Here is a 26,502-nt window from a genome sequence, read left to right as displayed (position 1 = left end):
AATGTCATTGCACAATCATTATTGCACGTTCTATTTCACCCAGTACCCACAAGGGCTCACTTGTGGACTTAAGTAAAAATACAATACAGGCCATTAGCTACATACACCACAAAGAGATTATCTGCTTGAGTTACTTCATTGCACACACAGATAATAACCCATCACCGCGCTCAAATCAAATAACACCTTAACAAAGCAATAACTCCTTGTCTTAAAACATGATCATTGTTTGATTTCATTTATAGACAACAATACGTTAGTCTATTTTATAACAATGTAGGCTATTGCATGAGAAGGTCCGTACCTTCGAATCTATTCAAACACAATATGATAAAGTGTATGAAAAAAAACCAACAACATTTGAACAAGTCGGCCTACAAGATCATTTGTACAGTAGTAGCAGTAGAATATGCCTAGATAAAACACAGCACGGGTACAATAAAAAACATCCATGAACTGAAATTGACTTCAGAAATAAGAAAACACATAAAATGTCTCCCAATAACCTCCTAGATTCTTCTAAAAATGTCTGTATAAGTCTGTATCGTTACAAAATATATACATTTAAACTAGACTGCGATTGCGTGAAGTCTCACTGGAACTCCAGCTCCCAGAATCCAAGCCTCCACGTGCACATGTCCTGTCGGCAAACCGGACTAAACGTCACATTCATGCGTTCCCCCCTGCTTTTGTGTCCGGGAGCGTAATCTTTTCCTTCCGAATACGTTTCTCTCCCGAGAAATACACGCATGACACGGCGGGTTTAATATCAGGAGGTGATCCCGGATTCCCCAGCTGTCCGAATCCAATATTTGGGTGAGGATATTGTTTTCTGTAGATGGTTTAGCTTAGCTAGCGAGTTGAAAGATTGTTTGCCATTTGAGTGTTGATCTAACGCTAGCTACGGTGTGTAACCAGATCCAATGCGCTGGATTTTGTGCAAGTTGTCGCTTCCTGCGCCCTGTTGTGGCTAAATGATTGTGGCATGACAGAAAGCTGTGACTGGCTTGTAACTTTGTAGTTATGACAGTATGTCAACGTTGGGATTTGAGTTTGAGGATGAATTAAACTAACGTAGGTAACTAGCGTGATAGCGCCCGCGGCCGGACAGATGTGTAGGTCATTCTTCTTTTCTGATAGTCAACATATTTTTCTGGCACGCGCCCGGTAAAATAAAACACACTGAGAAAGATCCCATATCGAAAATACGTTTTTTGTTTGTTGTTATTATTAGCTAGCGAGCATGTGTTACTCTCAAACCATCCGCTAAGTGTGGTCCCAGCTGAGACGGTTAGTAGTAAGTCGATTCTTAATTAAAGCTGCAATATGGAACTTTTTGGTTCAACCCGAGCAAATTCACATAGAAATGTAGTTATAGATGTGTCTCATTGAAAGCAAGTCTAATAAGTGGTAGATCTGTTGTGTGTGAGCCATTTTCTATGCTTCTCGTTCTTAAGTTTAGTTTTTGCGTCTTTTACTTTTGGTTTTGTACACCAGCGTCAAACAGCTGAAAATACTATATTTTTGGTTATTGAAAATATATTTCACAGTGTTTTAGATGGTACAATGATTATCTACACTGTTTGTTGCTCGTTTTGTCACATAAACTGAAATTAGGATATTCGAATTTTAGCTATTTAGCTAAATCTAAAAACAATATTACATACATTTTTATTTGGCCTTACTGCTATTAGCCCATACAAACGCACTGAATAACAGATTCACTACATGGAACAACAGGTAGTCCCCTCAAAAAATCAAAAGGAAGTTTGTTCTGAAGTGTCTGTCCTATATCAGAGAGCGATATATCTTCTTTTTTCCCCCTTCTTTTTGGCACTAAACAGTCTATTATGCGAATTCGATTTCCATGGGGCAGGGACATCAACCTTAGGGGGTTAACATAGAGCTAGGACAATAAAACAAAATTAACCTACCAACATTGCCCTCCTCTAACTGAAGCATTTTGCTTAGCTCATCATTTTCTGTGATTTTGTTCGAAAACCATTATTTGGTCAACAGTAATAACCTATGCATTATGTTTCCTACAATGAAAGTTTCTGCCTGTCCCTGTTTTACTGTCAGCTGCTGTGTGTGCGAGCCACTCTTCACTCCCTCTCCCCACTGTGCACACAGGAGGGATAGATACATTCTGATTAACAAAAGCATATGACAGTTGTTCAAAATGCAATTGCGGAAAAATAAAGTTTTCAAAGCAACGACTTTTCTAGTCACAGACAGCAGTCACAACTTTCTGTGAGTATATAATGTATGTTGGGTTCATGTACTATTGGGTTCATGGTACCACTTTACAACCAGAGTAGACTATGGTTTTGAAGTGCCCGCGGAGCGGAGCGCTCCAATTTCACTTAATAGGCCTACATCAGGTAGCCTAGGCCTAGCTCTGGAAAGTTTTGTAGGGCATTACATTTACTGATAGCCATGTAGACTAATTGATTAATCTATCTAGCAACAAGATCATATTTAGAGTTGGCATACTAGCTAACTGTTTTGAGTTCACACTTCCTCAGGTGGTGAATAGACTAATAATATAGCCTAGGCCTATGCACAAAGATGTCGGCAAATCCATCTATGAAGAGCTCAAAATAAATCTGATCATAAATATCGATCATACATTCCCTGGATATGTTAGCTGAAATAGATTACTTTTTTAATCATAGGAAATTCCATCTCAGTTGTACTTACTTGGCACACAAAAAACTACCGCTAATGGAAAGTAAGCCTAATTGTCCATAAACCATTTTTTTTATAGTTGTATTTATCGTTATCGAGCAAAATAGTGCGATTTATTGTGATATTACTTGTTGTCCATATCACCCCCCGCTCTAACGTAACAGCCCTAGTCACACACTAGTAGTGTTGTACGGTATACCAAAACTTCAGTACTTTTTAGATACTAAAACATGAAAAACAGTTTGGTACTAGAATTTGTGTTACTTTCGGTACATCTGTCAAATGTGTGTCACGGATCAAGCCTGTCTATCAACGCAGCCAACCCCTTATTATAGCGCACACCGTGCCTGGTCCACTTACTCATTGCTAGCCTGCACTGGACTCCCAACACATGCTGCACAGAAGTTAAGACACTTGAATAATGCGACATGGCATGTATAATTGTTGAAACTGTAAATTACTGTTCACAAAACAATGTCCATATAGGCTAGAACACTTTACAATGCAAGAAGATAACGGTAGCTTCTAGCTTTGTAGTCTAACATTCCTTGCTAGCTGACAGCTAAAGCTAACATCAATTCACTAACCTAGTACTTTGTTTGTTATAATATACAAACCATAACGCAAAAATATTGCTGATTTCAAAGCTGATTGCCACCAAAAACGTTATTCATTCACTTCGTCCCCCGCCTCACGTCTCTCCCAGTCAAGATCATCTTTGCTCAGCCTTGAAATGTGTGTGTGAATGACGTCATCGGTCTTGGATACAGTGCACACTTTTAGAAAATAGATTACATCGGCCTCCCTAGTGGCGCAGCGGTCTAAGGCACTGCATTGCGGTTCTTGAGGCGTCAGTACAGACCCGGATTCGATCCCAGGCTGTGTCACAACCGGCCGTGACCGGAAGTCCCATAGGGCGGCGCACAATTGGCCCAGCGTAGTCTCGGTTAGGGGAGGGTTTAGCTGGGGGGCTTTACTTGGCTCATTGCGCTCTAGCAACTCCTTGTGGTGTGGAAGTGATGCAGACAGTTACATTGATGGAAGTTACAATCTATCTGCAATATTAAAGCTGATCTACCCCCCTAAAAAATAAAGAAACTCCTTGTGGTGTGCCGGGCGCCTGCAGGCTGACTTCGGTCGTCAGTTGTATGGTGTTTCCTCCGACACATGGGGTGCAGCTGGCTTCCAGGTTAAGCGGGCGGGTGTTAAGAAGCGCGGTTTGGTGGGTCATGTTTCGGAGGACGCATGACTCGACCATCGCCTCTCCTGAGCCCGTTGGGGAGTTGCAGCGATGAGACGATCGCAATTGGATATCACAAAATTGGGGAGAAAAAGGCAGTATAAAAAAAATTTGAACAATGATATAGATTACTTCTTCTATGCCAATGTTGTTGATCAGTACAATAAAATAAGTCCCAAATGGAAGGGAAACAGATTGTTTTTCATCTGTAGCCCCATAAAATCAGCCAAAACAAGCTCAATGCATGCACGCACTCCTATTGAATATGCATGCACCTGTATTGTGAATTAATGATGCATACTATACCGAAACGTTGGTACTTTTTAATCCCCCCAAAAAACGGTTTCTACTATAATTATTGTTACGTTCGGTACTTCAGTCAAATGTGTCTTGTGTGATTGAGAGGATCAAGTCTGTATCAGCGCAGCCCCTTTTATAGCACAAAGAGCAAAGTGCCTGATCCACTTACTAATTAATTGCTAGAGCTGTCTGGGCTGCATTGTTAGCTCCCCACTCATGCACAGAAGTTAACAGACTTGAATAATGCAACACGGTGTGTAGAAATGTGGAAACTGTTCACAAGACAATGTCGATACAGTGTAGAACACTTTTACAATGCAAGACGATACCGGTAGCTTCCAGCTTTAATTGTAGGCTAACTTTCCTTGCAAGCTTACAGCTGAATTCACGTTATAACGCAAAATATGCTGATTCAAAGCTGATTGTCACAAAACACGTTATTAATTCACATCGTCTCCCTTGCCACCAAAAACTCATTCACTTCTTTGTCTCCCTCAGATTCCACAGCCACATTCTGCCTCATGAATGACATCATTACTTTCTTAAAGATACAGCGCTCACTTTTATAAAAGAAGAGATTGCTTCTTCTATGCAAATGTTGTTGATCAGTTCAATTTAAAGAATATGTTCTAGCAGTTGCCAATAAACTAAGACCTAAATGGAAGGGATTGTTTGTCATCTGTAGCCCCATGAAATCAGCTAAAACAAGCTCAATAACTCAATGCATGCACACATTCCTATTGAAAAATATGCATTTACCTGTATTGTGAATAGACCTAGGCTACATCTTGATTTACCCAGTTTATCAATAGAGCTTTACCATTCAAATAAATTATTACCATTATGTTGTTTTGTAAGTAGATTGGTAAAAACAAAGTCAAATTGATTGTATAATTGATTCATTATTGGGCTCCCGAGTTGTGCGGCGGTCTAAGGCACTGCATCTCAGTGCTTGAGGCGTCACTACTGACCCCCTGGTTTGATTCCAGGCTGTATCACAACCGTGATTGGGAGTCCCATAGGGCGGCGCACAATTGGCCCAGTGTCGTCCGGGTTTGACCGGTGTAGGCCGTCATTGTAAATAAGATTTTGTTCTTAACTGACTTGCCTAGTTAAATAAAGGTACAAATAAAAATAATAAAAATGAATGCACACATGGCAGTCTCTAAAAAATTGCCATACACATTTTGTAATGTAATGATATTGAACTCAAAAGATGCCCGCCAATTGAACAGAGCAGTTTCTGATTTTATCTGTCTGGATCAAGTGCCATTCTGTGACTTTGACTAATACGTCTTCTTTGTTTTGTCGTGGTATCATTTTGGTATCGAGTATCGTAATGGTATCGAGTATCGTGATCCTAAACCTGGTATCGAAGTAAAAATACTGGTTTCGTGACAACACTACTAGCTCCACCTAGTTTCTACCATATTGCTCTCACATATCCAGTCCTCTCAGATCTGTGAAGGGAAGTGATGGGAACATCTGATCTGTGAGGGCAGAGGGAAGGGAACATGTTGAATGAGACACAGCCCAAGCTTAATTTATCAGGGCTTCAGCAGTGTTGTGTGTCAACCTAGGCTGCAGTGTTTTTTGTGTCAGATCAGTTTAGGCTGCAGCACAGCAGCCAGGCAATTCTCTAACCTAAGCGCTCTGCATTGATTTATGTAGCCTACTAATGCAGTCCTGGGGTCACAGCCTCTGGCCCTGTGTGTCACTACAGTGATGAGGCCTGAGATTATGATGACCTGGATGGAAATCATCATGTGAACTTGGCTTGAGTCCTAAAGCTAGGCTAATGCTACTGTTAAATGTCATGGATGAAGGCTGTATAGAGACTTTTTGTGGCAATGTTTTTGGTGTTATTGGAAGTGGTGTGGGCAGCCATAGATGAGAGGATGTCAGAATGATTTGCTTAGTCTATAAGGAGTTCTAAATCGCCCACATACAGTTTTAAAATATTAAGCAGAGAACTGAACTAGATAGAATAGGCTTTTAGTTTATTAGGAGTGAGTACATTCTTCTGCTGTGTGTCTATCACCCAGCTTTACGGTTTAAAGCTGTCTGAGAATCCATAGATTTAAGCCAGTATGGGAATGTATTAAATAATAATAATAATAATAATAATAATAATAAATAATAATAAATAATAATAATAATAATAATAATAATATGCCATTTAGCAGACGCTTTTATCCAAAGCGACTTACAGTCATGCGTGCATACATTTTTTGTGTGTATGGGTGGTCCCGGGGATCGAACCCACTACCTTGGCGTTACAAGCGCCGTGCTCTACCAGCTGAGCTACAGAGGACCACAAGATTAGAGCTGGGTGATATAGACAAAAAATCCATTTTGTGATAAATTGCCTAAATTGATGCGATAACGATACGTTTATAACATTAATGTGCACCACAGTTGGAACCGTTTCAGGGAACAGAACCAAAAAACGTAAAAGAACGAAATTGTTTGTGGAACAGAATCAGAACCGGGAACGAAAGTGATCTATACTGTTCCGGAGCAGAACCGTTATTTTAAAAGTATGGGAACCGGTTAATAACGTGATTTTACATTCCAGGCATTTTTTTCCAGTCCCACAAAAAAAAAAAAAAAAAAACGCCTATGCAAAGCCCTCCCCCTGTCAATCAGAAACTTCTTCCAGTGTCTGCCTGCCTGCTGACAATCTTTGCCATTGTCTGTGTGTGTAGGCTACCTGCCCCTCCCCCTCAGAAGCATAACTGTAGCTTACTGATTCAGAAGATAGGGAGAGAGATTTTTAATTAGAGAAGAATGGATTAACTTTTTCAATGATAACTATAGTATCCGTAACTATCACATTTCACATTGGATTTATTAACTACAAAAAGGTAACATGTGTTTTTAATTCTGATGCCGCTCTGCACACACAAGCTTGCTAGTTAGCTCTGGTCCAATGTAAAGCCAACTCTGACGTTCAAAGACATTCAAAGTTCCTCCATAGAAGCCGCTCCTCCGTAGGTATAATTCTCTGGGCCTAATTCAGAAAACGCTTGTCATCACAAGATGCCCAGTGCTTCAAGCCAAGCCTCCTCCTCCACCTTCTCTCTCTCTCTCTCCCACCCTCAAAATGTCAGTTGTATCTCGCGCCCTACACTTGTGTTTCCATCACGCATGTAAACAACTCACTGAGCTATAGCTTGCCCACTCCATAACAAGCTGCTCTATCTGCTCTGCATGATTGTTGTAATTTAATGTTGAGCTAAATGTAAAAAAAAAAAAAAAAGGAACAGAAAGGAACAATATATACCGGTACATTTTGGAGGTTTGATCCGGTTCAGAACTTTATTTTGCTGGTCGGAACGAACAAAAAAAAAAATTGTTCTGTTCAGAACGAAATGATTGGAAAATAATTTTGGTTCCAACCCCTATTTTAAACTACTGCTACTACTACTGGTTTAATGGTTGTAGCCATCAGTTGTCTCATTAACAATCACCCATATTAGGAAACTTATTTCATTTCAAAATGCACATTACTCTAGTATAGGCTGCTTATCGTAATGAACGATATCAGCAAAATGCCTGCGATAAGTGATCGGTATGGTCAGTGTCGATAATTTTCAGTTTGTCGTCCCAGCTCTAGAATATATACCTAGGGCCCTTTTTGAGAGGAGAGGGGCGTTTGTTTTGAAACACGCCACCATGTGAGCACCATTATGTAACTCTGTGTGACACTGGCTGTGTCCGAAATCTGGCTTGCCTACTACTTACTGAATCAGCATACATTTACATTACATTTTAGTCATTTAGCAGACGCTCTTATCCAGAGCGACTTACAGTTAGTGAATACATCTTTTTTTTATACTGGCCCCCCGTGGGAATCAAACCCACAACCCTGGCGTTGCAAACGCCATGCTCTATCAACTGAGCTACATCCCTGCCGGCCATTCCCTCCCCTACCCTGGACGACGCTGGGCCAATTGTGCGCCGCCCATGAGTCTCCCGGTCGCGGCCGGCTGCGACAGAGCCTGGATTCGAACCAGGATCTCTAGTGGCACAGTTAACACTGCGATGCAGTGCCTTAGACCACTGCGCCACTCAGGAGACATACTGTGCACTAATCATACCACATACTATTTAGAACATACTGTTTTAGTAAAACGAATGCAGTTTGCAACAAATATCAGCATACTAGGCTCATCCTACTGAGAATGTGTCATGCGCAATTACATTAATTCATTTTGGTACAGCCCATCCCCTTAGCTGATTATCAGCTGTCGTCAAACACGTCTCAAGATGATTCTCTTTCTCAATAGTGTGCATCGAATTCTATTAGATGAAAAGCTGAAATGAGTGTCATCCTGGCATTTTAAAGTATACAACATTTGTGAAGTTTCACATACTATAAAACATACTTTTTTCGCATATGCAACATGCCTACTATTTAGAATGAAAGTACGGTTATTCGGACACGGCCACTGTCGCTCAGTTACCACACACAGTTGATTCAAAATCATGGCCATTAATATGGAGTTGGTCCCCCTTTGCTGCTATAACAGCCTCCACTCTTCTGGGAAGGCTTTCCACTAGATGTTGGAACATTGCTGCGGGGACTTGCTTCCATTCAGCCACAAGAGCATTAGTGAGGTTGGACATTGATTTTGGGCGACTAGGCCTGGCTCGCAGTCGGCATGCCAATTCATCCCAAAGGTATTCGATGGGTAGAGGTCAGGGCTGTGTGCAGGCCAGTCAAGTTCTTCCACATTGTCACGCTGAAACAGGAAAGGGCCTTCCCCAAACTGTTGCCACAAAGTTGGAAGCACAGAATTGTCTAGAATGTCATTGTATGCTGTAGCATTAAGATTTCCCTTCACTGGAACTAAGGCGCCTAGCCCGAACCATGAAAAACAGCCTCAGACCATTATTCCTCCACCACCAAACTTTACAGTTGGCACTATGCAGTGGGGCAGGTAGCATTCTCCTGGCATCCGCCAAAACCCAGATTTGTCCGTCGGACTGCCAGATGTTGAAACATGATTCATCCCTCCAGAGAACGCATTTCCACTGCTTCATGGAGCGTCCAACGAAACAGTTCTAGTGCTGACGTTGCTTCGAGAGGTAGTTTGGAACTCGGTAGTGAGTGTTGTAACCGAGGGCAGACTATTTTTACGCTCTATGCGCTTCAACACTCGGCGGTCCGTTCTGTGAGCTTGTGTGGCCTACCTCTTCTCTGCTGAGCCGTTGTTGCTCCTAGATGTTTCCACTTCAGAATAACAGCACTTACAGTTGACCAGGGCAGCTCTAGCAGGGCAGAAATTTGACGAACTGACTTGTTGGAAAGGTGGTATCCTATGACGGTGCCACGTTGAAAGTCACTGAGCTCTTCAGTAAGGCCAATGTTTGTACTGCTAATGTTTGTGTATGGAGATGCATGATTGTGGCTGAAATAGCCAAATCCACTAATTTGAAGGGGTGTCCACATACTTTTGTGTATATAGAGTGTATCTTTCAGCAGCTTGGTGTGGTTTTAATTAGTCTAATAGCAGCTTCTTGGCTTTAAAATTATGTTAATAGGTTCACTAATTCCACCAAAGACTGTGTTTATTCCTTCTTTGGTCCCTGACCACTGTGGCTAGGCTGGGATAACCTGCTACCTAGGACCTTCCTGTCAAAGTTTTGTCGACATAAAGCTTAGGCTAGCTTTGAGGCCTGTGTATGATATCGTGCTGCATGCATCATGGCTTTGCTGTAAAATAAGACCTTGTGCATCAAGGCCGAGACTTTGTTGGCGAGCCAGGCATCTAGGGAAGCCCAGTGGGGCTATGCCAGGCCTGCACATGCCTGTCCTAGTCCCTGATCCCAATGCCCCACCAGGGTCAAACCACAGGAACAAAGCTCCCATTGTCACCCCTAAGACTGCATGTGAATGTGGGCCCCCCCTTCTGCCTGTCGCCCCCACAAGCCCCTCAGTACAGCTATGACAGCCTCTATCTAGGCCTACGCTAGCAGATTGAGATTCAGGTCACACTCACACAGGACTGTTTACTCACGCTATAGAGTGACCAGGCATAGAGAGAGAGAGCGCTGAGAGGCCTAAATAATAAGCATTTTCTTCCCAAACATGTATTCTTCTCATTTCCATATTGTTGTTGTAACGCAGGCACTGTGCCACCTAATTTATGGTCAGAGAGTATAGCAACTTAGTCAAGCTTGATTTGGGTATACAATAGGGCTGGGCGATATATCAAATTAATTAAAGTTATGTTTTTGTGCGATATTCCAAATGCCTGTATCGCAAGAATCTAGGTTTTGTTATTTTTCGTTTATGTCTCTTTATGTTCTCATGTTGTATTTTTGGTCTCGTCTCCTTCGATCCTCTGTGCTGTGTGCACCTTCCCATTTACACCAGAGATCTGTATATAATGATGAGATGCACGTCTCCGCCTTAACAATGGGAGTCGTTGTCCCAATGGCGGGAAGTCAGGCGACAAGCTTAGTCCCAAAATAAGCCCATAGAAACGCATTGGCCTTATTTTGGACACATTTTAGAAAGCGTGAAACCTCTTGCTTCGCCTCTTTCTCTATGGTTTACACACACCAAGCCCCTCCCCCTGCCTCTCACATTAACCAAGTTGAGACATGACATCTTCCTCTCTGACAAGCGGTTTCAACTCGCTATTTATATTTGAGGTTTGGTCCAACAGAATCGGTCATATGGACACAAACACATTGAGACATTATTTTACTGTGATAGAGGAGAAGTAAACTTTTCTAACGATACCCTTTTTATGTCTCAACTACTCAAATTGCGCGCAGAGCAGATGCCACTAAAAAGAGAGTATCAATGAACATTGATTCTGGAAAATTAATGCTTAGTTTGTCGCACACAGCATTGGTGTACCATGTACCGCTAGCAGTATTTTAGCCAATGACTGTTATAGTTTGCTGTCTAGTCCATGTTTTATAAATGTGCAATAAGCATAAAACACAATTATATAAGGAATTGGCAACTCGTTCTCATTCTGAGAAATAAGGTATGCCACTTGATTTCAACATCTGAAAAAAGTGGACAGGCTAACATGCTTTTCAAACAGTTGGAGACAGACAGAAGGGTTTGTTCATAACAATTCAACTGTTCAACCTTGTTAGCTGGCAAATAGATCCAAGTTGGCTAAACTTCCAATATAAAGATTACCTGGCTAATCACTAGCACATGGGCTTGACAGATTGTTGATGTTAATTTTCTATAGCCTAATGCCTGCTACAAGAAGTTAGTCATTATTAGTGAATGTGCATTATGCATGGTTATAGTTAAATTTGTAACAAAAAATGCCATTTTCATAGACTTGAAAGCCAGATCAGTGGTTATTGCACAAAAAAACCTCATTAAATTATTAGTGGTTCTTATGGTTTTGGAAGGCTTATATTTAGCCTAGGTATAACTTCACAAGCCCTGAATTCATTCAATGATTGCTGACTGTTTGAAATGCAGTGTATTTAACCTTTCATTGTGCAACAATGCTTATTTCGAGAAAACATAAAATATATATTGTGAATCGCCCATAAGTTTGCAAAAAATCGAGATATGATTTTTAGGCCATATCACCCAGCCCTAGTATACAAGCCTACTTATTTTTATTTATTTTTATTTTAGTCATTTAGCAGACGCTCTTATCCAGAGCGACTTACAGGAGCAATTAGGGTTAAGTGCCTTGCTTAAGGGCACATCGACAGATTTTTCACCTAGTCAGTTCGGGTATTAGAACCAGCGACCTTTCGGTTACTGGCACAACGCTCTTACCCACTAAGCTACCTGCCGCCTTACTTGTGTCATAGGCCTAAACGATTTAGGCCATAATGTCCATTTGCCTTTCTGTGAGTATTTATTCTTATGTGGAGCTTGAAAGAACAGCCAATCATATGCTCAAATACAAATAGCATTACATTAACGCTGCGACAGAGCAGATAAGTGTTGAACTGGCCCTGTCGAGATCCACTGGCCCGACACGTTTTTACTGGACCCGCGCCAGCGTTAATGTCGGAACCTGCATGTGAAAGAAAATAAATGAATGTGCCAGAAAACAATAGGCTAAGTGGATTTCGACTCATTGTTACCACATTATATGCGGTAAGCAAATTCACTCACATTACCTGACGTGCAAATTCATGCCCTCTTCCTCCGTGTAAAGAAATTTGACTGTAACCACAGCACACACAACACACACACCCAGGTTCCGAGAGGCGGGACAGACGGCAGACTATCAAACCAGCAGTGTAAAAAAATAACAACAACAAAAAATCAACGAATACAACAGGTGTAGACATTACAGTGAAATGCTTACTTACAAGCCCTTAACCAACAATGCAGTTTTTTTATGAAAAAGTTAAAAAATAAAAAATAAAAAAATAAAAAAAATAAGCAAATAACTAAAGAGCAGCAGTAAAATAAAATAACAGTAGGGAGGCTATATACAGGGGGGTACCGGTACAGAGTCAATGTGCGGGGGCACCGGCTAGTCGAGGTAATTGAGGTAATATGTACATGTGGGTAGAGTTGAAGTGACTATGCATAAATGATAAACAGAGTAGCAGCAGTGTAGAAGAGGGGGGTGGGTTGGGATGGGGGGGCAGTGCAAATAGTCCTGGTAGCCATGATTAGCTGTTCAGGAGTCTTATGGCTTGGGGGTAGAAGCTGTTGAGAAGCCTTTTGGACCTAGACTTGGTGCTCCGGTACCGCTTGCCGTGCGGTAGCAGAGTGTTTCCCTGTCATCGCTCACTTTGTGACTGACAGGCGTCTGTCCTAGATCACTAGAAGATGCATATCGTTCATTCTAGCAGGAGAGGGCTTGGCAAACTTTTTTCTGGCTGGTGAATCGATAAGTTGCCTAGTTAATTTAAGTGGAAAAAGTGCCCGGCTGAAAATGAGTCTGGAATCGGCTGTTAAGCCGACATCCGGGGCTAGTTCAAAACACTTCATCACATTTCATCCTACCTGCAGCAGCAGGGTGTGCGTGCGTGGGTGTCTGTGAATAGAGTGCTTCTAGGAAGCATTCTTAAAGATGCAATATGTATCTTGTTGGGCGACCCGACCAAATTCACATAGAAATTCACATAGAAATTCACATAGAAAATACATATTTTTGGTTATTAAAAAAGTTATCTCACAGCGGTTTAGATGGTACAATGATTCTCTACACTATACATTGCTTTTGTTTGTCACAAACTGAAATTAGGCGAACTATTAGAATTTTAGTAACCAGGAAATGGCAGAGCCATTTCTGCATATTTTCACTTTCAATATCCAGCACACAGACTGACATGGCACTGACACAGCACCAATCCCCGAGCTGACAAGGTGAAACATCTGTCGATATGCCCTTGAGCAAGGCACTTAACCCTAATTGCTCCAGGGTCGTCATTGATAATGGCTGGCAGTGACTCTCAGAGGGTGTCACAGGGAGAGTTGGGATATGCAAAAAAACACATTTCCAATTTACACATGCGTATAAATCAAATCAAATCAAAATGTATTTGCCACATGCGCCGAATACAGCAGGTGTAGACATTACAGTGAATTGCTTACTTACAAGCCCTTAACCAACAATGCAGTTTTTTAAAGGAAAAATGTAAAATAAAAGTGTTAATTAAAGAAAAATAGAAAATAAAAGCAAATAGCTAAAGAGCAGCAGTAAAATAAAATGACAGTAGGGAGGCTATATACAGGGGGGTACCGGTACAGAGTCAATGTGCGGGGGCACCGGCTAGTCGAGGTAATTGAGGTCATTTGTACATGTGGGTAGAGTTAAAATGACTATGCATAAATAATTAACAGAGTAGCAGCAGCGTAAAAGAGGGGGATGGGGGGGGGCAGTGCAAATAGTCTGGGTAGCCATGATTAGCTGTTCAGGAGTCTTATGGCTTGGGGGTAGAAGCTGTTGAAGCCTTTTCGACCTAGACTTGGCGCTCCGGTACCGCTTACCGTGCAGGGGTCCTCTGTAGCTCAGCTGGTAGAGCACGGCGCTTGTAACGCCAAGGTAGTGGGTTCGATCCCCGGGACCACCCATACACAAAAAAAAAAAATGTCTTTGACAATTTTTAGGGCCTTCCTCTGACACCGCCTGGTATAGAGGTCCTGTATGGCAGGAAGCTTGGCCCCAGTGATGTACTGGGCCGTACGCACTACCCTCTGTAGTGCCTTGCGGTCGGAGGCCGAGCAGTTGCCATACCAGGCGGTGATGCAACCAGTCAGTATGCTCTCGATGGTGCAGCTGTATAACTTTTTGAGGATCTGAGGACCCATACCAAATCTTTTCAGTCTCCTGAGGGGGAATAGGTTTTGTCGTGCCCTCTTCACGACTGTCCTGGTGTGTTTGGACCATGATAGTTCGTTGGTAATGTGGACACCAAGGAACTTGAAGCTCTCAACCTGTTCCACTACAGCCCCGTCGATGAGAATGGGGGCGTGCTCAATCCTCTTTTTTTCCCTGTAGTCCACAATCATCTCCTTTGTCTTGATCACGTTGAGGGAGAGGTTGTTATCCTGGCACCACTATAGGCTGTCTCATCATTGTCGGTGATCAGGCCTACCACTGTTGTGTCGTCTGCAAACTTAATGATGTATAATATACACTTCTACATGTGTGAAATAGGACAAACACCAACGGCACGGCAGGTAGAGCTAATCTGAGCCTCTAATCTCTCTGCTGCAGTCTGCAGTGAGTTTGCCGTAGCTGGAACACACAGGAACCCCTGAGGAGTGAGCAGCTCCCAGTCTGTCTGATTTATTTATTTACTAGAAGACTAAGCCCCAGTGAAAGCAACATATGGCAGAATAGCTCCTAGGCAACGTCCTGACCTGAACGGTATACCGGACTGGTTTTAGTTTTTAATTTACCTTCTATAACAGTATTTCAATGTTTGGTTTGTTAAATGTGATACGCAACTCCGGCACGTGTAATGTCCGTTTTTATAGTTGACTCTGTTTTCTATATGAGACGTCTTTCTCCCTCTCCTCATGCTGCATGCCGCTTCCCACACCATGCCCCGCCCCCTGTCGCTCAAGGAGAGAGCAGTTACTCGACCACAGAGTCACCAGCACTTTCTTGCCGTTCACTCTGTAGTCTGCATGGTCAGATAGATGTTGTTGACTTGCTGCTTTCCGCAAGCGTTCTATAATTACACTCTTTGTTTGTGCATCTTACTGTCTGCAAATTACTGTCTGCTAGTTTGTCTTAGCAAGTTGTCTGAATCAGGGAACAGTGGGTTAACTGCCTTGCTCAGGGGCAGAACGACAGATCTTTACCTTGTCAGCTCAGGGATTCGATCCAGCAACCTTTCGGTTACTGGCCCAACGCTCCTACCCGCCAGGCTACCTGCCAACCCAAAATGTAATTGGAGTCAGAGCAAACATAGCTATCTACACTGAACAAAAATATAAACGCAACATGTAAAGTGTTGGTCCCATGTTTCATGAGCTGAAATAAAATATCCCAGAAATGTTCCAAATGTTCAAATTTTGTGCACACATTTGTTTACATCCCTGTTAGTGAGCATTTCTCCTTTGCCAAGATAATCCATCCACCTGACAGGTGTGGCATATCAAGAAGCTGATTAAACGGCATGATTACACAGGTGCACCTTGTGCTGGGGACAATAAAAGGCCACTCTAAAATGTGCAGTTTTGTCACACAACACAGTGCCACAGATGTCTCAAGTTTTGAGGGAGCATGCAATTGGCATGCTGACTGCAGGAATGTCCACCAGAGCTGTTGCCAGATAATTTTATGTTAATTTCTCTACCATAAGCCGCCTCCAACGTCGTTTTACAGAATTTGGCAGTACGTCCAGCCGGCCTCACGACCACAGACCACGTGTAAACACGCCAGCCTAGGACCTCCACATCCGGTGTCTGCACCTGCGGGAACGTCTGAGACCAGCCACCCGGACAGCTGATGAAACTGTGGGTTTGTACAACCGAAGAATTTCTGCACAAACTGTCAGAAACCATCTCAGGGAAGCTCATCTGTGTGCTCGTCATCCTCACCAGGGTCTTGACCTGAGTGCAGTTCGGCGCCGTAAGTGTCTTTAGTGGACAAATACTCACCTTCGATGGCCACTGGCACACTGGAGAAGTGTGCTCTTCACGGATTAATCCCGGTTTAAACTGTACCGGGCAGACTGCGTGTATGCCGTCGTGTGGGAGAGCGGTTTGCTGATGTCAACGTTGTGAACAGAATGCCCCATGGTGGCGGTGGGTTTATGGTATGGGCAGGCATAAGCTGCGGACAATGAACACAATTGCATTTAATTGATGGCAATTAATTGATGGCAATTAGAATGCACAGTGATACCGTGACGAGATCCTGAGGCCCACTGTCGTGTCAATCATCCGCCGCCATCACCTCATGTTTCAGCATGATAATGCACGGCCCCCATGTCGCAAAAATCTGTACACAATTCCTGGAAGCTGAAATTGTCCCTCTTCTTCCATGGCCTGCATACTCACCAGACATGTCATCCGTTGATCATGTTTTGGAGGCTCTGGATCGACGTGTACGACAGCTTGTTCAAGTCCCCGCCAATATCCAGCAACTTTGCACAGCCATTGAAGAGGAGTGGGACAACATTCCACAGGCCACAATCAACAGCCTGATCAACTCTATGTGAAGATGTGTCACGCTGCATTAGTCAAATTGTGGTCACACCAGATACTGACTGGTTTTCTGATCCATGCCCCTACTTTTTTTTTAAGGTATCTGTGACCAACAGATGCATATCTGTATTTCCATTCATTTGAAATCCATAGATTAGGGCCTAATGAATTTATTTCAATTGACTGATTTCCTTATATGAACTGTAACTCAGTAAAATCTTTGAAATTGTTGCATTTATATTTTTACGTGTAATTAGGGTTACCGGAAAACACTGACCAACACTTTGGTTCTTACTAGAGCTGGGAATTGCCTGGGACCTCACGATACGATATTATCACGATACTTAGGTGCCGATAAGAAATGTATTGCGATTCTCACAATTCGAAAGATTCTGTATGTCCCTCAAACTCAACTCTGGACCTTGAAGCCAGTTCCACTGCTTTTCTTTCGTTGTTCCCCTCTAATCAGGCAATATTTAGACCTGGGTCACCAGGTAAGTAATGAATTCAGGTAGAACAGAAAACCAGCAGGCTCCGGACCTCGTAGGGTAAGAGTTGAATACCTCTGCTATATGCATTGCGATTAGATACTGGGATTTTGAGATTCAATGTTCCAAACAAACATATTGCTCACCATATGTCTGACGGACAAAACAGAGCCATGAGAAAACATGTTTTGATCAGTCATGGAAATAAAAGTGCTAAAAATAAATTGGCTCCCTATTTAAAAAGATGGAGAACAAGCTATAAAGGAAAAACACTGGAGTTTTGGTGCATGGACAGCTGTCTAGCACAAAAATTATATTGCAATATTGTCAATACGATATATCGTCAAAAATACTATCCCTATACAGTGACGGAAAAAAGTATTTGTTCCCCTGCTGATTTTGTACGTTTGCCCACTGACAAAGACACGATCAGTCTATAATTTTAATGGTAGGTTTATTTGAACAGTGAGAGACAGAATAACAACAAAAAAATCCAGAAAAACGCATGTCAAAAATGTTATAAATTGATTTGCATTTTAATGAGGGAAATAAGTATTTGACCCCTCTGCAAAACATGACTTAGTACTTGGTGGCAAAACCCTTGTTGGTAATCACAGAGGTCAGACGTTTCTTGTAGTTGGCCACCAGGTTTGCACACATCTCAGGAGGGATTTTGTCCCACTCCTCTTTGCAGATCTTCTCCAAGTCATTAAGGTTTTGAGGCTGACGTTTGGCAACTCGAACCTTCAGCTCCCTCCACAGATTTTCTATGGGATTACGGTCTGGAGACTGGCTAGGCCACTCCAGGACCTTAAGGTGCTTCTTCTTGAGCCACTCCTTTGTTGCCTTGGCCGTGTGTTTTGGGTCATTGTCATGCTGGAATACCCATGCACGACCCATTTTCAATGCCCTGGCTGAGGGAAGGAGGTTCTCACCCAAGATTTGACGGTACATGGCCCCGTCCATCGTCCCTTTGATGCGGTGAAGTTGTCCTGTCCCCTTAGCAGAAAAACACCCCCAAAGCATAATGTTTCCACCTCCATGTTTGACGGTGGGGATGGTGTTCTTGGGGTCATAGGCAGCATTCCTCCTCCTCCAAACACGGCGAGTTGAGTTGATGCCAAAGAGCTCGATTTTGGTCTCATCTGACCACAACACTTTCACCCAGTTCTCCTCTGAATCATTCAGATGTTCATTGGCAAACTTCAGATGGGCCTGTATATGTGCTTTCTTGAGCAGGGGGACCTTGCGGGCGCTGCAGGATTTCAGTCCTTCACGGCGTAGTGTGTTACCAATTGTTTTCTTGGTGACTATGGTCCCAGCTGCCTTGAGATCATTGACAAGATCCTCCCGTGTAGTTCTGGGCTGATTCCTCACCGTTCTCATGATCATTGCATCTCCACGAGGTGAGATCTTGCATGGAGCCCCAGGCTGATTGAGATTTACAGTTATTTTGTGTTTCTTCCATTTGCAAATAATCGCACCAACTGTTGTCACCTTCTCACCAAGCTGCTTGGCAATGGTCTTGTAGCCCAATCCAGCCTTGTGTAGGTCTACAATCTTGTCCCTAACATCCTTGGAGAGCTCTTTGGTCTTGGCCATGGTGGAGAGTTTGGAATCTGATTGATTGATTGCTTCTGTGGACAGGTGTCTTTTATACAGGTAACAAGCTGAGATTAGGAGCACTCCCTTTAAGAGTGTGCTCCTAATCTCAGCTCGTTACCCGTATAAAAGACAACTGGGAGCCAGAAATATTTCTGATTTAGAGGGGGTCAAATACTTATTTCCCTCATTAAAATGCAAATCAATTTATAACATTTTTGACATGCGTTTTTCTGGATTATTTTGTTGTTATTCTGTCTTTCACTGTTCAAATAAACCTACCATTAAAATTATAGACTGATCATTTCTTTGTCAGTGGGCAAACGTACAAAATCAGCAGGGGATCAAATACTTTTTTCCCTCACTGTACATCCACAGTAAAACAAGTCCTATATCGACATAACCTGAAAGGCCGCTCAGCAAGGAAGAAGCCACTGCTCCAAAACCACCATAAAAAAGCCAGACTACGGTTTGCAACTGCACATGGGGACAAAGATCGTACTTTTTGGAGAAATGTCCTCTGGTCTGATGAAACATCTCAAGACATCAGTCAGGAAGTTAAAGCTTGGTCGCAAATGGGTCTTCCAAATGGACAATGACCCCAAGCATACTTCCAAAGTTGTGGCAAAATGGCTGAAGGGCAACAAAGTCAAGTTATTGGAGTGGCCATCACAAAGCCCTGACCTCAATCCTATAGAACATTTGTGGGCAGAACTGAAAAAGCGGGTACAAGCAAGGAAGCCTACAAACCTGACTCAGTTACACCAGCTCTGTCAGGAGGAATGGGCCAAAATTCACCCAACTTATTGTGGGAAGCTTGAGGAAGGCTACCCGAAATGTTTGACCCAAGTTAAACAATTTAAAGGGAATGCTACCCAATACTAATTGAGTGTATGTAAACTTCTGACCCATTGGGAATGTGATGAAATAATTAAAAGCTGAAATAAATCACTCTCTCTGCTATTATTCTGACATTTCACATTCTTAAAATAAGGTGCTGATCCTAACTGACCAGGAATGTCAGGAATTGTGAAAAACTGAGTTTAAAAGTATTTGGCTAAGGTGTATGTAAACTTCCGACTTCAACTGTATGTAACTACACTACTCCCCCCCCCCCCCCCCCCCCCCGAATACTGCACTAACGGACTCCTGTTCAGACCAGTGTGTCACAGCTCTCCCTCGCTGTGGACCACGTGAGTCGCGTCAGCCAGTCTACTTTTAGTGTGGTCTACTGGTGAATGAGTAGCCATCAGTGGAGTTAGCATTAACCTCATTAGCTAGGCTAATCAGGCCCCAGTATTAGTGGATCATATCTACACACAGTGAGATTAAAACCTTTAGGCCCTGCAGCTATAGAATGAAGATAAGAGCATTAGTGCGTAAAGGTACAGGAACAAGACGTATTTATCAGTCTGTGTAGTAGCCTAATGTCCATTGTAAAGAAGAAAATTACTGTCTGAATTCCTCCCCCTATTAATTGGTTGTATGTAGGCTACTCTGTGCCCCAGTTTGCTCAATGACAGTTATCTCTCTTGATTTATTAGCTGTGTACATTGATTAGCTTTACTAAAAACCAAAACAAAGGCAGGCCTCAACACAGGCCTAACTACTATACCACTATTCAGGCTGCTCTGCTCCCATAGTAAATCCTCTTGCATGGTATGGCCAGTGCTCAGGCAGGGTAGATGTGTAAAGGAGCTTAGCAGCAGGCCTTAGTCATGTGACCACCAACACAGACACATCACTGTCAGATCACACACAGGGAAGGAGAGGTAGAGTTGGGAAGAGGGAGAGAAAGAAAGTGAAGGAAGGAGGATGGAAGCTGGGTGAAAGGCATAGAGCTCGCCATCTTGTAGTCCTAAAAAACTGAAATTAGTTACCTCTGATTCGATCAGCCATTCCTATGGGGGAATGAATAGGGAAAATAAGGTGTGAGGTTAACACAGGCTTAGAAGATCTTTATATGTTTTGTTCTATGAGATAATATCAGTGTGTTAACATGACCTGTATGAATTATGAAGCCTTTATGTGCTTGTTTTGATTACATAAATGCTTCAAAATTCACAAAAAGTGACCTTAGCTGATGAAGATTATCACATAGAACAAAACGTATAAGATCTGCTAAGCTGGTGTTTACTACAGACCTTCATTTCGGCATTTAATATCCCCATAGGCTTTGGCCAACGAGCCATGGCGGAGTTGGTGCCTACAAAAAGACGCCGTTACTATTGCTCTCTCTTGGCCTTAGTAAAACCCCTGCAGAGAGACAAAGGTGTCCTGTTTCATAACTGACTGTGTCTGGCTCTGGTCTGGGGACAAGGTTAGGAGGTGAGACAGACTGACTGGGACTAGACTTGTTGTTCTGCTGCCTGCTGGGCCTGGGCGTAGCAGTAGGACTGAAAGCCAACTCTGTCTCGGATGTAAACACACTTTGCCTCCCCTGCTGGTGGAGTAGTGTAATTACAGCTGTGCCCTGAATGGGGGTGGTTTGGATTTGATGTTCAGTCTTCTGAGAAGTCTGTAACAGTGACTATTTGACATTTCCTGAATGGACGTTTTTGAATGAACTTTCTTGAATGGAAACAAAAAAAATAGACGACTGAAAATGATTGAACTATCTGTCTAAATTACTCACTTATAGATTCTTGACTCAACATGGTGGTTTTAAGTGGAAATGCTGCTGTCATGTTTTTGTTTTGATCTCTTTACTAACCAGCTGTTTCTCCCGCACCTCTCTGCAGGTCCCCTCCTCCTTCCCTCCCTCCCCCGCTGGCGGGCAGGCAGCAGGTCGCCATGGAAAACTCGTCGGTGGCGTCCGCGTCCTCGGAGGCTGGCAGCACGCGCTCGCAGGAGATTGAGGAGCTGGAGCGCTTCATCGACAGCTATGTGCTGGAGTACCAAGTGCAAGGCCTACTGGGAGACAAGAGCGAGACAGACCTAGACGGAGACAACAAGCCCCAGTCCCACATTTCACAGGTTAGCTAAGGCTAATGCTAAACGGGACCAGAGTGGCTACAATGATGCTGATGCTAATAGACTAGGCTTGTCACGATACCAACATTTTACAAACAATACGATACCAGGCCAAGTATCACGATACCAAATAGTATCGCGATACCATGGTGGAAAACAATCAGTGGCCTAGCATCCTGTTCACCCCATCCCCCATCCCCCGTTCTCCAAAAACCTGTCACTGAAATTCACACTTCTACTCAATACAACACATTACATATAACTTCACACTGTTCAGTGTATAATAGAATACAGCATAGAACAGCTGATTTGCGCATATTTGAAAAGGCCTACCTGTGATTTGGCTGGAGGAATGGGAGGAAGGAATATACATCAGTGGAGGCTGCTGAAGGGAGAACGGCTCAGAATAATGGCTGGAACGGCGCAAATGGAATGGCATCAAACACATAGAAATCGTGTGTTTGATACCATTTCACTCATTCCGCTACAGCCATTACCACAAGCCCGTCCTCCCCAATTAAGTTGCCACCAACTTCCTGTGATGTACGTGCATAATGATCTGCATGTCATTGTGTCAGTAAGGGGAAAACACTGCATGAAACCTTCTTTACTCTTCAGTTAACACACACACACACTCTCCCTCCCTCACACGCTCTCTGTCTCCCTCACACTCATAAACACACACCACTCTCTCTCCCACAAACACACATACACCCACTGCTCCCAACATTTAAAACGTTAGGCACCAAACAGAATAAATAGATTTTTGATATAGTTTAGGCTTAAAATAGGCCTATATGAATCTTACCATTTTGTAGAAGATTATTATTATTATTTTTTGTTATTTAGCAGACGCTCTTATCCAGAGTGACTTACAGGAGCAATTAGGGTTAAGTGCCTTGCTCAAGGGCACATCGACAGATTTTTCACCTAGTCGGCTTGGGGATTAGAACCAGCGACCTTTCGGTTACTGGCACAACGCTCTTAACCACTAAGCTACCTGCCGCCCCCATCTCATGAATAGCCTTTTCCTTTCTTCCTGTGCCAATCAAATGTACCTAAACCTACTGTCAAGTTACCAGGTTGTTAGCTAGCTAGGTAACATGACTGAACAACGTTGTTTGTTATCAAACCAATAATTAGCGACCCAGGATTAGTTTAAAATCATTGATTTAAATAGTTTTTTTCCCCTCATCAATCTACACACATTACCCCATAATGACAAAGCAAATACGTTCAATCAAGTTGTAGAAACATCTCAAGGATGATCAATGGAAACAGGATGCACCTGAGCTCAATTTCGAGTCTCATAGCAAAGAGTCTGAATACTTATGTAAATAAGGTGTGTATATACAGTGGGGGAAAAAAGTATTTAGTCAGCCACCAATTGTGCAAGTTCTCCCACTTAAAAAGATGAGAGGCCTGTAATTTTCATCATAGGTACACGTCAACTATGACAGACAAAATTAGATTTTTTTTCTCCAGAACATCACATTGTAGGATTTTTAATGAATTTATTTGCAAATTATGGTGGAAAATAAGTATTTGGTCAATAACAAAAGTTTCTCAATACTTTGTTATATACCCTTTGTTGGCAATGACACAGGTCAAACGTTTTCTGTAAGTCTTCACAAGGTTTTCACACACTGTTGCTGGTATTTTGGCCCATTCCTCCATGCAGATCTCCTCTAGAGCAGTGATGTTTTGGGGCTGTCGCTGGGCAACACTGATTTTCAACTCCCTCCAAAGATGTGCTATGGGGTTGAGATCTGGAGACTGGCTTGGCCACTCCAGGACCTTGAAATGCTTCTTACGAAGCCACTCCTTCGTTGCCCGGGCGGTGTGTTTGGGATCATTGTCATGCTGAAAGACCCAGCCACGTTTCATCTTCAATGCCCTTGCTGATGGAAGGAGGTTTTCACTCAAAATCTCACGATACATGGCCCCATTCATTCTTTCCTTTACACGGATCAGTCGTACTGGTCCCTTTGCAGAAAAACAGCCCCAAAGCATGATGTTTCCATTCTATTTTGGTTTCATCTGACCATATGACATTCTCCCAATCCTCTTCTGGATCATCCAAATGCACTCTAGCAAACTTCAGACGGGCCTGGACATGTACTGGCTTAAGCAGGGGGACACGTCTGACACTGCAGGATTTGAGTCCCTGGCGGCGTAGTGTGTTACTGATGGTAGGCTTTGTTACTTTGGTCCCAGCTCTCTGCAGGTCATTCACTAGGTCCCCCCATGTGGTTCTGGGATTTTTGCTCACCGTTCTTGTGATCATTTTGACCCCACGGGGTGAGATCTTGCGTGGAGCCCCAGATCGAGGGAGATTATCAGTGGTCTTGTATGTCTTCCATTTCCTAATAATTGCTCCCACAGTTGATTTCTTCAAACCAAGCTGCTTACCTATTGCAGATTCAGTCTTCCCAGCCTGGTGCAGGTCTACAATTTTGTTTCTGGTGTCCTTTGACAGCTCTTTGGTCTTGGCCATAGTGGAGTTTGGAGTGTGACTGTTTGAGGTTGTGGACAGGTGTCTTTTATACTGATAACGAGTTCAAATAGGTGCCATTAATACAGGTAACGAGTGGAGGACAGAGGAGCCTCTTAAAGAAGAAGTTACAGGTCTGTGAGAGCCAGAAATCTTGCTTGTTTGTAGGTGACCAAATACTTATTTTCCACCATAATTTGCAAATAAATTCATTAAAAATCCTACAATGTGATTTTCTGGATTATTTTTTCTCAATTTGTCTGTCATAGTTGACGTGTACTTTCGCTTTGTCATTATGGGGTATTGTGTATAGATTGCTGATGAAAAAAAATATGTTATATATTTTAGAATAAGGCTGTAACGTAACAAAATGTGGAAAAAGTAAAAGGGTCTGAATACTTTCCGAATGCACTGTAACTCCAGAACTTCCCATTGCACTAAACCTGGTGGCTCTCGTACGTGCACAGAAAACTGGGGTAGTTTACCTCATGGGATGCATTGCCAGCTGAGCGGCATTCACAAAATAGCCAAGCAAAAATTAGGGGACAACATTGACCAGCTGGCAGAGGGAGGAGAAGGAGAAATGTGTAAATGTCTTTCTTTTCACCATCGTCACAAAATAGTGAGTAATTGCCATTCAAATGTTCCCCCTCTCTCTCCCTCTCTCACAAAATAGTGAGTAATTGCCATTCAAATGTTCCCCCTCTCTCTCCCTCTCTCTGACCTAGTGGACAGAGGACTGCAATGACAAGAAGGACGGGAGTTGGTCACCCTCGTGGGGGAGGGGCTCCACCAAACCAGTGAGTTTGTGGACTGTGTATGTGTCTGGACTCTGGAGGAAATGCTGGCTGGCTGAAGGTCTACACTTAACACACAGCTGTGCTGAACCTCCATGTACGATCATTTCATTAGAGGGAAATGAGCTCTCAATGTCAGCCGAGGTTACTAACAGTCATACATACATACAGCACATTACTGCTGTTTCATTGGGTGTCCACTTCTTTGGTCATATAGCAAATGCCCTTAGGACACAACCGTCATAAGCAAGCTCCATGCTAAAAGAGACCAGATGCATTTTGAATTCAACTTATTTAATCTCTGATGATGGCAGCTTTGACTACGATGTATCTCAGTTCGAGGCTCTGCTGAAGTGTAGGATGGATGAAGACAAGTGTTCAGCGCTTGCAAAGTGTAGGCCTAAGTGAGTTTCCACCGGGCATGCGGGCTGCTGGGCTGATAACATATCCAGACTGGCTGGTCATAAATTGAGACCTATCTCACTAATCCTCCTCCTATTTGCATGGGCTTTATGGTGCTAGTGTGTTTGTATAGCTAACTACCCTGGGAAATCATGGTACAGTAGGTGTTCTTCTGTCAGTGGTGGAATATAAGGGGTTGTAGCCCAGTTGTATAACTGAGAACAGGGTCGTGTTCTGTTTTGTTTCTGAATGCTGACGTCACAGCCAGGGTTCTTTTAGTCCGGTGGATCGGGTTTCCCCCATGTGCCGCCTCCGGCTTTGTGTTTGTCTGCGCCTATTGGCATGACGACGTGGCAGAGTGCGTTTGTCCATCTCTGCTAGCACAGGGTGCAGGGAGACGCACATGTCTCTCTGGCTCTCTCTGTCTCCTCCTGTTTCAACCAATGATGTGTGGTAGTGTTCCATTGTTAGTGTGTGTTTGATTGTGTAGGACCACTGCTTGGCCAGGGTCTGTTCTCTAGGGCACGATACGATATCACGATACGATATGTAAAGCGATTTCTCACTATTCTATATGTCTTTTGCAATTCTATACTGCGATTTTATTGCGATTTGATGTTCCAAACATATTGTATATGTCTGCTGCAGAGAGACGAGAGAGAGAATGAGAAAATTAGTTTGAAACATGTTGGCTCACTAGCTAACTCTACCTAGCAAAAATATAAATATTTGTTTTGAAGTATGCATGCATGCGTTTGAGAGGAGGCAGACCCAAGGCTGGAGATTTCACACTAGCTCATCTTATTCTTTTAACACAGGCCTGTAAAGGCCTCCTCCGCCCTAAGGCACACATACACACCTTGCCCTAGTAGGGCAGGGGTTTCCAA

The 26,502-nt window shown here is 43.0% G+C and overlaps 1 protein-coding gene across 1 annotated transcript in view; it reads left to right on the top strand.

Moving 5' to 3' along the window:
- The first annotated feature begins 720 nt into the window (after nucleotides 1–720).
- The window catches only part of ctif (CBP80/20-dependent translation initiation factor), a 137,244-nt gene continuing 111,462 nt past the window's right edge, over nucleotides 721–26,502 (top strand). The window contains exons 1-3 of the mRNA XM_084160140.1: nucleotides 721–816; nucleotides 21,691–21,925; nucleotides 25,145–25,216. Coding sequence (XP_084016266.1) covers nucleotides 21,743–21,925; nucleotides 25,145–25,216 — 255 coding nt within the window. The 5' untranslated portion in view covers nucleotides 721–816; nucleotides 21,691–21,742. The remainder of the gene's footprint in view (nucleotides 817–21,690; nucleotides 21,926–25,144; nucleotides 25,217–26,502) is intronic.

Source organism: Coregonus lavaretus (genome assembly GCF_964263955.1).
Source record: "Coregonus lavaretus genome assembly, chromosome: 4".
Lineage (NCBI taxonomy): Eukaryota > Metazoa > Chordata > Actinopteri > Salmoniformes > Salmonidae > Coregonus > Coregonus lavaretus.
This window is presented reverse-complemented; position numbering and strand designations above follow the sequence as displayed.